We start from the raw sequence: 12305 nt of genomic DNA on the forward strand, positions 1-12305 counted from the left end.
CACACACACACACACACACACACACACACACACACACACACACACACACACACACACACACACACACACACACACACACACACACACACACACACACACACACACACACACACACACACACGCGCACACACACACACACACACACACATACACACACACACACACACACACACACACACACACACACACACACACACACACACACACACACACACACACACACACACACACACACACACACACACACACACACACACACACACACACACACACACACACACACACAGATTTGTCTGCCTGATCCCTGCTGGTCTTACAAAGGAGTAGTCTATTAACAGTGCATGCTTGATGAGCACATGACAGATTTACAGCCCATAACAGGTGAGCTGTATAGAGCAGCACATGTTGTACTCTGTGCATTTACAATATAGTCACCCACACACGGGCAAAACAACCAAATATCGCAGACAAGCTAAGCATCCCTGTATATGTAACAGCACACAGTGTCAGGAAAACAGACAAAAACTAAAAATAAAATAAAGAAAAAAAAAATCAACATTCCTGTTCTGTATGAATCAAACTAAATTCCAAAATTTAAAAAAAAAAAAAAAAATCCCATTGAGTACAATGTAATTTCCCCTTCTCGCTGAATACACAATGCACACAAAAACCAGTTACCAAAACCAATAATGCTTAAATTTAGACCAACGGACAACACTGCATTTGAGAGATAATTTCATTATAGTAGATGCCTATTGAATAATGAAAATTTAAGGAAATTATTCCATTCTGATTTACTTCAATACCATGTGGCAATACAATGGAGGGCTGCCACATTAAAATTGCACTCATAAAAGTCGATTTTCTCATAAATAGTATTCACCCTCACTGTGCAGGAAGCTCAACACTGAATCAAGAGGAGGCTAGCTCCTTCATGCAATTCACAACTGTGCACTTAAAAGAAAAAAATGAATTTAGCCTGTAAGAACAGTCTAGAAACATAAAAACCCTCCATTATGTCAGAACTGCATATTATTTGTCATTCATAAAGGCAAACACGGAAAACCCACTTTCCTTTTTATTGCTGTAGTCAGGCTGACTAAGTCACAGCTTTATAAAACATTGTGTTCCTTTAGCTCTCAGTAGTACTGACTTCATGAGCTTCTTTACAAATTTACTTTTATGTATTACCGAAAAGAAAAATCCATTGCATTCCTCCCACAGTTGTTACGGATTTGTAGTCAAGTGTAGTGGCTTTGGAGGCGTCTGTGGGACCTGATTTATATTTGGACTGATTCTCTCGTACAGTCCTCTCTGAGCTAACGTTGAATGTTGTTTCATCTAAACCATCAACATGACTATTAGATTCCATCTCGGCTAGACTGCAGATGGATGTTTTCTTTCACTTAAGTAACTCTTAAACATTAAATTTGGCCAATCTATTCTTCTAGGGTTGCTGCAATTAAACCATTAAGACTCTACAGACTGATACCCAACCTCACTGCTATTTTGAAAATTATTGCAAGTCAGTTATGTGACCATCTGCACAGAAATGCTTTTATGTTTCAGTCAGGATTTAGATCATCAAAGACCTACTCATAGCTGTCAGACAATGGACTCATTCATGATCACAACATTATATTACAGAGGACATGTTTTTGGGTAAAGTAACCTCAATTAGAGATGTTATTCAGTAGGTTTCTATGCTAGGACCAATGCTTCTCACCTCATACATATACACTACTGCTCAAAAGTTTGGGGTCACCCAGACGATTTCATGTTTTCCATGAAAATTCACACTTTTATTCATGTGATAACATAATTCCACAAGAGTTTTCTAATCATCAATGAGCCTTTCAACACCATTAGCTAACACAATGTAGCATTAGAACACAGGAGTGATGGTTGCTGGAAATGTTCCTCTGTATCCCTATCGAGATATTCCATTAAAAATCAGCTGTTTCCAGCTAGAATAGTCATTTACCACATTAACAATGTCTAGATTGGATTTCAGATTAATTTAATGTTATCCTCATTGAAAAAAAAAAGCTTTACTTTCAAAAATATGGACATTTCTAAATGACCATAAACTTTTGAACAGCAGTGTACATAAATCTATCTATAAAGCCAAACAAAACAAATTGGTTGCATGTCTAATGCGTATTTGAGCCTGGACGACTTTTCTTCTTTTGAATTTGGACAGAACTGAAGTTATTGTATTTGGCCCTGAACACCTCAGAAAGACAATAACAATAAAATGTAGTTGCTGTGGATGGCATTGTCTTGGCCCTACTAGGAGGAACACCTCAAAGTTATTTTTGACTAGGACATGCCGCTACACATAAAACAAGCCTCAAGGATGGCCTTCTTACACCTGTGCAACACTGTCAAAATGAGGGACATCCCATAACAGATTAATGCTTAAGAATTAGTCCATCAATTTGTTGCTTATAGGCTGAACTATTGTAACTCTTTATTATCAGGATGTCCCAATAACTCTGCAATACCTCTAGATGATCCAAAACACTGCAACATTTGTCCTTACAGAAACTAGAAAGACAGATTTTACATCCTTGTCCTCACATATAAAGATGCTCATGACGAAGCTCCATCACATCTTCTCTCCCTTGTAGTTTGTGTTTGGAGCTGCATGATTCTGACTGTGATTACTGGCCATCCTGTCCAGTGTTTATTGTTCTCTTGTTAGTTGTCTATTTCGAATTGCTCATCTTTTCTCTCTCCCTTCACCCCAGCTGGTCAAGACAGATGTCTGCCCTCCTTGAGTCTGGTTCTGCTGAAGTTTTCTTCCTGTTAAAAGGGAGTTTTTCCAATGTTGCTCAAGTAAAATCACTGAGTTTTCCTCCATTAGGTTCCTGACCTTGCAATGAAAAGTGTCCTGAGATGACATATGTTGCTAACTGGTGTACTATAAATACAATCGAATTAAATCAAATTGCTGTCACATGTAGATTTTGAATGCCGTGGAGAAGCCAAAACATGTCAACCAGTATGATCCTCATTGTACCTAATTACGGAGGAGGAAACTGTTGGTGTGCTATTTTCAGATTGCCACTATGCAATAAAGTAAGATTGATTTATTTGTGTTTTTAGCCACACATAATTGTCGATTAAACAAACTTCCTGAAAAAAAAGTGGCATCCACAGTTTATTTAATTTGGAGTAACTGCCTTTGTTTCTGGTGGTGCATAATCATATAAGCAGTACGCCCTAAGACAAAAAAAACCCATTTCTTTAGAAAATAAGGAAAACTGAAGCAACTTCACTGAACTAAGATTTGATTTTGAAACTCCAATCGTTAGTGATTTATACAGTGACCCCAAAAATCTGAACTCGCACTGCTGCATAAAGAGGATTCCCATCTGTAATACACACACAAACACACGCTGCTTTGAAGCTGCCTATTACGCTAACATGTTGCACACAGTCAGTCATTGTGTCAACGGTTCATCTGAGGACAGCTGGAAATCACGCCACAGTCAGCCACAGACCTCACCCCATTCATTACAATTACTGGCAAAAAGGTCCAGCCACAATAAGATAAGAGCTCCAAATATTTTCACAATTTGATTAGGATCTGTTTGAAACTACAAGTTGCTATTTAGAGAGAGTTTTTTTTTTTGTAGCTCAGTACAGCCGCAGGGAATGTATTCGGCTTGATTAGGAGGAATAATCTGTCATTTCGAAGGCGGGAGGAGGAACATAACATCGATCTTTACTTTTATTTTTCTTTTTGGAAATGACTGACATGGAAAAAATAAAACACTTTCCCACCTGCTCAAATCCATTCCTCTGGAATTCTTCAAACCCAAATATGTCCAAGATCCCAATTTCCAAAGCAGGATCACTGGAAAAAAATAAACAGATGAAAGGCTTATTATTATATGACCACTTTTATTTTCCAGGACCAACGTGAGAACTTTTCTGCTTGTGTGACTTTGACAAGAACTATCATGCTCATGTGAAGTGTGTGTGTGCAATAACATCTGAAAGGGGTGTGCCATGAGTGCGTGGTTGACAAATTTATTACATTCTGTGGTCGGTGTGTAAACAAGGCAAAGCACAAACACATTCCAGAAGATGTAGCCTGGGTTATCTGTCAAAGTGTGATAAGACTTCACAACATCAACAAGAGCAAGGATCCGATGACCTTCACCTGGGAGTATGTGTGTGTGTATTTAAGTTCTTGTGTGTTTGTGACCTCTGTGTAATCCTTGGGTGTGTCCTTCATCTCTGCTCAGTATTCCCATTTCCGTGCACATGCCTAAACCTGCATGCCACGCAATGTAAACTATTACAAAGCTCCACTCTAAACTATGTGTCATGTTACAACATTAGTGTTGTCTCTCCACGAAGCTCTGAGTGAGTGACAGAGACGCTTCATTGGTAGCTTTTGTGACAACAGACATCAACGGTCTGGACTTCCAAGGAATTTTTTCTCATGATCTATAGTAAACACAACCCTCAGTACACATGTGAATAAACACAAACCAGCCCCCCAAAACACACACACACATACACACACACAGCTATACCCAATGCTGTCATCTTGTCCCTGAAGGTAGTCGTTGATGCCGTTGACCAGATAGCTGAAGAGGCGTCCATAGATGGCTTTGGCGAGTTGGTCCCTGTACTGCTCTGACATCTCTACCGTGTGGCGCCGTGTGATCACATCACCTGACAAAAAAAAAGGGGGACGTGAGGACACACTTTCTGGCACTTGACAGCTCAGATGATAGCACATGACAATAGGCGTCATGGTAAAGGTTTCACAGGAGAATATTCATGTATCTTTGAAAGGAAAAAATCTTGCTGGGATTTCCATCCATCCATCATCTATATACCACTTAATTCTCATTAGGGTCACGGTGGGGCTGGACCCTATCCCAGCTGACCTAAGGCGAAAGCAGAGGACACCCTGGACAGGTCACCAATCTATCGCTACATATACACACTTTCATTTACACCTATGGACAATTTAGGGTTACCAATTCACCTGAGTATGTTTTTGGACTGTGGGAGGAAGCTGGAGAACCTGGAGAAAACCCACACATGCACAGGGAGAACATGCAAACTCCATGCAGAAAGATCCCGGGAAGGCCGGGGCACAAACCAGGGATCTTCTAGCTGCAAGGCGAAAGTGCTAACCACCAAGCCACTGTGCAGCCCTTGTTGGGATTTGTCCTTGTGTATCCAATAGGTGACTATTTTGTTTCTAAACAAAAACCTATACATCTGTTCATCCATTTATTATCTGCTGCTTATATGAATTAAAGCATCCTAGTTTGGATATTTCTCTCTCCAGGGAAGTTTTCAAGCTCCGTCTAGCGACTCATCTGCCATTCCCAGGCCAGATGAGATATATAATCTCGCCAGTGTGTTCTGGGTCTATCCTATGGTTTCCTACCAGGTAGAAACATGTCATAGTGACCCTACATATCAGCGTGTAGGCAAAGTTTCTGCACCTTATTAAAAGCAGAATATATAACTGGAGGTTTTTCATCTGGTCAAAGTAACAAGGAGGGTCAAACATAGGCAAAAACAGGTATGTTGATACCTTTGAAGTATTGAACATCAGAGGTGAGGGCAGCGCTCAGGTCATTGGAGGAGACCTGCAATAATCCAGCAACTATGACGAGGAAAACAGACAAAAAAGAAAAAAACGAAGGCAGCTGAAGTGACAACAGGATGGAAAAACATCAAAATAACAGCATTAAACATTAACTGAGCATCAGAGAGGTTGCGCTGATAACATCCCAGAACCCAGTCTGCTGTGGCACCGCTCTGATGATGATATCACGCTGACAGCACAACATCCTGAACCCTGCGACAGTTGATTCAACCGATTGGTGGAGCTGGCAGCAATTAGTCATCATTGGATTTCGGAAGGGAACTCATAAACAAGCTGGAAAAAAAAAAAACAGGTGACAGCAACCCAGAAACCCCTTTGCTGACATCACCAGTCATGACATCACATCTCCCCTGACAACGAGTGGCTTGTTCCCCAATCAGGCGCTGATGTCATTTGTTTACCATCTAACAAAAAGGTCAGAGGTCACAGGAGCACATGTAGCGGTTGCATAATGAGGGAACGGGAGGAAAGACAAAGAGAAAAGGCTGAGACCATTAGTGGGAGACGGTGTGTGTAGCGGCGATCTCTCCTCACCATGGCTACGTTTTGGCAGAAAACGTGGCTTACCAAACAGGTGACCGTCTGGCCTTTATCTATTGCTGGCCAGTTGCCGAGCAGGACACCGAGGCAGAGAAAGAGAGAGGGAGGAGCTATGATGATGAGGTAAACAACACGAGTTAAAGCGATGAAACCCTCCTCCCTCGCTCTGTCCCACCTAAACACAGGGTGGAAATGTGGACTCCGTTGGGTCCCGGGGGAGCACTGACCTCTCTCCAGCAGCTGCAGGTCAGACGGGAAGGCCGTATCGGCATCTGTCAGCGCAGTAAAACGTACATCCCCAATATGGAGCACAGCAGATAGCAGCGTAAACACCGAGTCAACCTCCTAGCAGAAAGTTGAAACAAGAAAGAGGAAAAAGGGGGGAGTTAGACAGAATGTAATAACTACTACAAGCTGGAGATGTGCAATTTTGAAAGACTGGAAACATTTTTCACTGCTCAATAAAAACTTGCACAACATAAAAGGTTGTTGTTGCTAAGTCCAACTTTGAAGGACACAAATAGCCTATTCTACACTTGTCATCATGTCAACAAATACAAAAAAAGACCTGAAAAAATGATAGAATGGTCCTTCTGGCAAGAATAAAGAGTGAAAACTACAATATTAGGTTTAGTCAACTTGTCGTAGACTTGTATCATTGTCCAAAACACATAAATTTACCACAATTTCACACTAGTGGCTGGGTTCTTTCATTACAATGACCCCTGGAGTTTATTTTATACAAGTCCTACACGCATCCTGGTACTGAATATAGTGCCAAACAAGTACACTAGCAACAACTGTTTAAAAAATTGCTTAAAAATACACTGTTTAACTGTCTTGGCGAACGACTTTGATTTTTAAAAAAAGCTGTTCAATACCCATGTTCAAAGATTTCCATTTTTAGAGGGAACAAATGGGCTGAGTGCAACAGACAGGGTAGAAAAGTTGGACAGCATTGAGAGAATGACCTACGCATTTCTGGATTTTCAAGATAACAAGACAAATATAGAATAGCTAGAATTGTATTGCAAAATGCCAAACGAATGCTTGAATATCAGAAAATCCAACACTTGTGATGCGTCAGCCCTCCTCTCTCCATTCACACACTTCCTCCCTTCCTCTGCCACGCTCTCCCTCGTGCCCTTGAGTAGAGGACACTCCATGGAATACCCCATTACCCGCTGCTCTGAATCTCTGAGAGGGGGGATGTTTGAGTTTGAAGACGTGTGCTCGTGTGTGTGCTCGTGTGTGTGCGTGCTCGTGTGTGTGCGCGTGTGAATATGTCTGCGTGTGAATATGTCTGCGTGTGAACTCTCTCAAGACAGGATATTGGAGCTGATACCTCAGAGATAAACACTAGCATTAGTCTCTGTCTGACACTCTATACACATAGATACCCCCCCCACTCCACTTCAGGGGGGAGAAGAAAGGGGGCCGAGGGAGAGAAAAAGGAGCGATAGGGAGCGTTAATGACGACTGACCTTTGGGTCTGGACTGGGAGTCATCCCCTGATGAGAGCTTAGACAGAGACCAATGGGTGGTCTATCGCTCCGACTCCCCCGCCCCTGGTTCTCTGCCTCACTCTCTTATCCAGTGGACAGTAGTGCCCTCTGATAATACTGCTATCTATTGCTCTGTTCCTCTGTCCTGGATGCCTTGTCTGTGTGTATTGACTGCTGCTGGATTAAAAGGTGAGATGATGGTCACTCACTGCTGATAGAGGCTGACTGGGAATCTAAGAATAGAAGCTGATAATGGGGCTGGGAGCACAGCTGGTGGTGCACAGGACGGACTGTACCAATGCAAACTACATGCTCGCTGTGGGCATAAATCAACGCCCTGTCACCTGCATTTGGTCACACATTTAATGTGGCCATTAAACAGATGCTTGATCAAATGATTCTTGTGCTCGAATTGGGAACAGGGTCCTTGACTTCCCTCAGGATCAAATCTGTTATTCAGTGGCTGATAATTGAATAATGTTTGGGCAGTCCTCATCATGTGAATGTGTAGTATTCCTGGGACAACATTCTGGTCAAAAAATGTAAAATATTTAACTTCATAGGTTTCTCAAAGGCTCCAAACTAGTTTAGTTTTTACTTTTACTCTGTGATTCTAGAGTTTGGACAAGTTTCCATCCTATAGAGGATCCAACCCTAGACTCGGGGCTAAGAAACCAAAATCTGGTGAAAAATCTCATCAACGGCCTAATAATTGGCATGTTGCTTCAGGGTCTGTGACATCAACACTTTCACATCTCCCAGCTGTCAGTAACGTTCGGCTCAACAGAAGGCTGCGCAAATCAATACCTGCTTGTTGAAGCCCAGCGCTCGCAGGGATTGCTTGACTGCCGCAACGTGTTCCCTGCTCTGGGTAGAAGCTGTAGCCACCGGAGGGTTCGCTCCTGCAAGTCCTCCACTGAGATACCTGGAAGCAAGGACATAAAGATAGGAGCAACTTCGACAAATATTTCAGACAAGCACAAAAACAAAAATAAATACAAAGAACAAAGCGAGGCTGAGTCTAAAATGACAGGTGCACTGGATCCAAATATGTACCCATGTGCTCGGCAGGAATTTATGTGAATATCTTATGGATGAGAGAGACCTAGATCCAACAGATTTATGAGGCAGTTCTGTGTACAGTTACATTCAGTTCCAGCCACTGTTTGTAGTGAGCAAGAGGAAAACGGGCGAACAGGGTTTTAAATCTGCAGAACTTTATCACGCACATCAAGCAGAGACAAATTGAGATACTATGGGTTGGTGTCATGCCAGAAGAGCCGGCGTGCTTCTCAGACTCCAAAACAGACCGCCTGAGATCAGTGGTTATCACAATAGACGTGCAGCAGTGGATTCTTAGTATAGTGACGGTAACTCAGTTGCACGTTACTTCTACAAATAAGAAGATGCACGAGTTGGGATGAACAACACAGATTCAAATAAAAATCTGACAAAAGGAAAGAATTGCACACATGGCTGTACACATACACACCACTGCTGAATTGTTTAAAAACTCACATATGTATACATACACACACTTACTCACTGTCCTTGAAGATATCAAATATGAATGTATTATACTGTTAGGGTTGGTCTCAAGTGCAGGTTGTGAGAGAGCACCCAACCACAAAACTGGACAACTTTTATCGACCCGATTACCCGCCACGCACACACATATACATATATGCTGTATACACATATATTGTCACCCCACAGCCACGTACCTGTGAGCCAGGACATTGTTGAGATAAAGTGCACTCTTCTCCTCAGCTGAAAGACCTTCAGCCATCAGGTAGAAGATTCTGAAGTTGTGTTGCTGAGGAGGCAGGTGGACCAGACGGGACTTCTCCAGCATGTAGGTGTACAGACGGGCTTAACAATCAAACATGGTTTATACTTAATTAACAAAAGAATGTAAAGCACATTTCAACAGTACTGATTATAGTAATAGTAAACGCTACTAAGTTGCCAGTGATCATTGATTAAAATTAAATTAAATTAAATGAACTGGAGTAAGGTGACAAAATGGAGCTTAAAAAAAAAAAAATTCAACTGTGAACATATGAGCTTTTACTGCCCCCTGCTGGTGCTTTACTACTGTGCACCTGATCTATACATTACTGAACTATTATGGGACTGTGTTAGATGTATTGCAAATCTTGAGTACTTCATGCCTATGGTCAATGCACTATTATCATAATGATTAGCCATTATCACACGCCATTATTATAAAAAATAACAATCTAGACTGTGAAAAATACTTCCTTGGTTATTCTGGTAATACTTACATTCATTAAAATCACTAAGATCATTTTTTGTGGAAGAAAATTCTTAATAAATGTATATTTTATTATATTTATAGCAAAACTGAACAAGAATGTAGACATTTTGAAGATTCAAGTATTGTATTGTGGATCAAATCTGAATTAAACTGAAAGTAAACCATACTGATAATGCTATGGTGACAGAAGTTCAGGTTACCTCTGAGCAGTGTCCTCCTCTTCTCACAGTACTGGATGGTCAGCAGCTTGACAAAGCGACTCGAGTTGCTGTTCCTCTGGGTCTTTGCATGACCGAAGGCTTCCAGAATACAGTTCACCTGCATATTCCATCAACCAAATTACATGTTACCACTGTTTTACAGTGTTTGTAAGAAGGATTTTCATTGTAGAGTACTTTCTTTTCCGTAAAACCTCCATTTAATTTACACATAGCATCTGTTTTCCAGACAAAAAGCAGCCCTGCTTCTATTCTACCCTTTACCACTAGATGTCAATATACATCCATTATCTGGACACTCAGCATTTTCTGTGTCCCAGAATGATAAGAGAGTGAGCTGACCCAGATATCGACTACATAACGATGACTTCATCAGAGCGCAGCCCTTCCAGGCTACACACTGCTTTGTTACACAACTGGCAGACTGATAGACTAACTGATAGCTAGACTGAGTGCAGAGCAGGTGAACCATGTGTTAGCAGCAGGATCAAACCTAAAACCACCACTGGAAACACCAGAAGCAGTAACGCACTGTGTGGTGACCTAAAAAGTTGTTTGCTTTTTCCACACATTAATATGATTTTGCATTTTCATATTTAAAGAGCGGGAGGGTATTTATTTCTGACTGTTTTTTTTCCCTTTTTCTTCTAGAAAATGCTTCTCTGTTCTGTTTGTTCGAGGAAATGCTTTCGGATTATAACCTACTGATTCACAAGAAAATATGCCACAAAGGGGATATGGGTATATTTTGATTTTCTGTACACTACAATAATTTTTTAAAACTCAATACTTCCTTTTAAGGTTGTAAATGCTGACACAATCAAACACAAGGCTTGACTGCTCCTATGGTGTATGTGACAAATGAACAGCTATCAAGAAGTGAAGAATAGACTACAAGTAAGCATCCCATACTGTGGTGTGCTAATCCATATATCTATTATCTCTTCTGTCACTGCAATAAAAGAACAGCAGGATATGTTAATACACTACACTGCACGCTATCTGATTTTTTCTTGACCGTAGAGATTGAAGGGGAAAGAAATAATCAGAAGAGTGAGAGAACAGGAGAAACACTCAAATATTAAACAATCTTGAAATAAACTAATAATGTGTATTGCAAGATAATTTTTTCGCATTCTGGCTTTGAGAGCAACAAAGGATTTATGACGTACACCCTGGATGTACAGTCATCACATGTTCCACTGACTGCTCCAAGGGTAAAACACAAGAGAGTGTCTTGCAGATAAGATATGTCCAGACTTACGTGCTTCATTCTGGGCTCCAGCATAAAGCCTTTGGGGCTGGAGCGGGCGGTCAGGTGTCTCACTATGTGTTTACATGCCTCTGTTTTCCCAGAACCACTCTCACCACTGCAGACACACAAACAACAATCAGTCCTTTCACTGTCTCTGTTTTATACTGCTGAGGTGTAGTCACAAAATTTCCAGTATGATGAACAATAAAGTTGCATCATAGTGTTCTGTGAAGGTAGTAATTTCACTAGTTCATCAATACAATGTAATATTAACTAACATGGCAATATGCAGATGTCGCCAATTTGTTATAGTGTTCAATGTGTATGCATATTTTTCTGCATTGGTTCACTATTTTCTCACATAACCATGTTTTTATTAATTTTTTTTAAACTTACTGAGAACTAAAAAAAACAAATGAATACATGCAGGATAAAAGAGTAAAAATCCAAACAAAAGTCAAGCATCTTTGTGTTGCACTGTTGTGTATGTGTCTCAGAAGAATAGGTGTGAGATGTTAGTCATCGAGGTGTCACTTCAGTCTAGCATCTCCACCCACATGACATCATCCCTTAAAGGACCCCCTCCTCCCCTGAAATCTACTCCTTCTAATGCCATTAACATTGCTACATTCACAGCCACTTTTAGCACACTGTTAATGCCACAACTTATTTGGCACCGGAGGCCCTTGTTTTTTAATTTTCTATCGAGTGGATATGAAGTCTGACATAAGGTACCTCTACAGTACATGCACTGACACTCACCGACATGCAGAGAGTTGAGACCTGCATAGTAACACCAAGCAGATGGCTTCAGAAGGTCAGAAGCCTTTACTAATGGCCGCGCTATGCCGTGATG

At 41.0% G+C, this 12305-nt stretch overlaps 1 protein-coding gene across 5 annotated transcripts in view; it reads right to left on the reverse strand.

The window, feature by feature from the left end:
- myo16 (myosin XVI) overlaps window positions 1–12305 on the reverse strand; it is a 112607-nt gene that overhangs the window by 36366 nt on the left and 63936 nt on the right. For all 5 annotated transcript variants that reach the window (XR_002746001.3, XM_023267289.3, XM_023267290.3 and 2 more), the window contains exons 14-21: window positions 11459–11564; window positions 10177–10294; window positions 9420–9567; window positions 8503–8620; window positions 6418–6535; window positions 5576–5647; window positions 4554–4695; window positions 3793–3865 (exon numbers count right to left, since the gene is read on the reverse strand). Coding sequence is in view for 4 of the 5 variants with exons in the window: in XM_023267289.3 (XP_023123057.2) it covers window positions 3793–3865; window positions 4554–4695; window positions 5576–5647; window positions 6418–6535; window positions 8503–8620; window positions 9420–9567; window positions 10177–10294; window positions 11459–11564 (895 nt within the window). In the remaining variant the exon portion in view is untranslated. The remainder of the gene's footprint in view (window positions 1–3792; window positions 3866–4553; window positions 4696–5575; window positions 5648–6417; window positions 6536–8502; window positions 8621–9419; window positions 9568–10176; window positions 10295–11458; window positions 11565–12305) is intronic.

This window comes from Amphiprion ocellaris, chromosome 11, assembly GCF_022539595.1.
Source record: "Amphiprion ocellaris isolate individual 3 ecotype Okinawa chromosome 11, ASM2253959v1, whole genome shotgun sequence".
NCBI lineage: Eukaryota > Metazoa > Chordata > Actinopteri > Pomacentridae > Amphiprion > Amphiprion ocellaris.